Source organism: Eutrema salsugineum, unplaced genomic scaffold, assembly GCF_000478725.1.
Source record: "Eutrema salsugineum unplaced genomic scaffold, Eutsalg1_0 scaffold_8, whole genome shotgun sequence".
NCBI lineage: Eukaryota > Viridiplantae > Streptophyta > Magnoliopsida > Brassicales > Brassicaceae > Eutrema > Eutrema salsugineum.
The window spans coordinates 3,480,854-3,483,030 of NW_006256414.1; the positions used below are offsets into that span (position 1 = coordinate 3,480,854).

Here is a 2,177-nt window from a genome sequence, read left to right on the forward strand (position 1 = left end):
CTGTGTTTGTAATGCCTTTATTTTATTTTGAAGATGTATTCATTATCAAAATATATTTACAACTTATGAAACTTTACTTTTTCAAAAAAAATTATTGAATATTGAAAATAAATGCTAGACAATTTTATTACATTTTATTTCTTAAATTGGTACTAGAAATACATAAAATACATGTATCTCTCTATTCAAAACTGAACAAATATCTAGAATCTGCCTTCTAAATGCAATATTACGTTCATAATTTAAGATATTCTAAAACAAATTAAATAATAGAAAACAATATCTTCCAAAAGTATATAATATTAAAGTGTGATCATCTTATAATGACAAATAGAAGTTGGTCACAAAATAGTCTTCCATCTTCTTGTTTTTTTTTTTCCAACATTTCTACTCTAAGAAACATCAACTATTTGTATGTCTTTAGACTCTAAATGTTTAAGTTATAAAAATCTAGAATTTACTATGAGTATTGTAAGTTTTTTTTTTGTTAAAAGATATAAAATATATATTGTAAGTTCGAACCTAGGCATAATATATAGTCATAAAAGGACGAGATCTATAACTATGACTTTTTGAGAATGATCTGTATAATGCTCTAGTTTTTGGTTACTTTACAAGTCAAAAACCCACATTCAAAGTCTCTAATAAAGAAAAATATCAACAGAAATGTATTGAGAAGAAAATTTGACCTATTAATAAAAGCAAATCTTTGAAATTCTCTCAAATATTTGCAATAACCATAGATTTTTTACTATTGTGATCTGTTTCTAAGTGAGTAAGATATTGAAATAATTAAATAGATTTTTACTAATTATATTGATCATAAATATTTTTATATTTTTGATTAACTATAAATTAAATAATAAAATCTCTAATTAAAAGAGATATATCTTCATACTTCTCTATCACTATATAACATGATTCATTCTCGAAGTTAATTCACAACACACAAACAAACAAAAAGACAAAAAAAAAGAGAGAAAAAGAAAAGAGAGAAAAGCAAGAAAAAAATCCATTATGACGAGAAAGAAGGTGAAGCTTGCGTACATTGCAAATGACTCGTCGAGGAAAGCAACTTTTAAGAAAAGAAAGAAAGGTTTATTGAAGAAAGTGAACGAACTCTCGACCCTCTGCGGTATCACTGCATGTGCCATCATCTACAGTCCATATGACTCCAATCCTGAGGTGTGGCCATCAAATTCTGGTGTGCAAAGGATAGTTTCTGATTTTCAGATATTACCCGCGATGGACCAACACAAGAAAATGGTGGACCAAGAATTATTTCTCAAACAGAGGATCGCCAAAGCGTCCGAACATTTGAAGAAACAGAAGAAGGACAACAGGGAGATGGAGATGACTGAAATTATGTTCCAGTGTTTGGTCGGAAACACAGGGATGTTTCATCTCAATATTATTGATCTTAATGATTTAGGCTATATGATTGAACAATATCTTAAGGATATTAATCGCAAGATCGAGATTTTGGGGAATGCTGGTATGGAGATGGGCAATGCGGCTGCAATTGTAACCACTACAACCGCTCCAACTGCTGTTATTCATGAGGTGGGTTCATCCTCCTCATTTGCTGCTGACGCAGCTTTCTTTAACCCTTTTCAGCATCATCATCATCAGCAACAATATCGCCATCCACCAGTTCCACATGTTGGATTCTATGAGCAAACATGGAATCTGAATCTAAATCAAAATCATAATCAGAACCAACAACAATTTTTTATAGAGAGAATGAATCATCCTGAGCAAATAAGTTATGCAGCTGAGCACATGAGTTTTCCATTCATGGATGATAACCACCGCAACCACCACCATCAACAACAGCGAATCCTGAGCAATTTCTCTACAGATCCGACCATTGTCAGCTCAAGCAGTATCATCTCTGTTACCAGTCCAAATACTAACAATAATATATGGTTCCGTTAATGTTCGAGATTGAATGTTCACATTATGAGAAAAAAAAAATATATTCTCAAATGCTTTTTTTATTGTTGTCATTTTCTAGTTCTTATTTTTACTATGGTTGTGTTTTGAGTTTATTTTCAGAATGATTATGGTTTTTAATGTTATGAATTTGTGATACTTTTGTTTTTATTTTATGTCATTTGTTGGTTTAATACTTTAGCCTGTGTTTCCTTCCTCCCTTTTTCCACAGATATACAATA

General features: G+C 30.6%; 1 protein-coding gene across 1 annotated transcript; it reads left to right on the forward strand.

The window, feature by feature from the left end:
• The first annotated feature begins 1,017 nt into the window (after window positions 1–1,017).
• Window positions 1,018–1,938, forward strand: LOC18009880 (agamous-like MADS-box protein AGL80). The gene has a single exon (XM_006392017.1). The coding sequence runs from the start codon at window positions 1,018–1,020 to the stop codon at window positions 1,936–1,938; it is 921 nt and encodes a 306-aa protein (XP_006392079.1).
• The last annotated feature ends 239 nt before the right edge of the window (window positions 1,939–2,177 follow it).

Excerpts from the sequence above, each read along its gene's own strand:
- LOC18009880 (XM_006392017.1), top strand. The coding sequence starts at position 1,018 with ATGACGAGAAAGAAGGTGAAGCTTGCGTACATTGCAAATGACTCGTCG.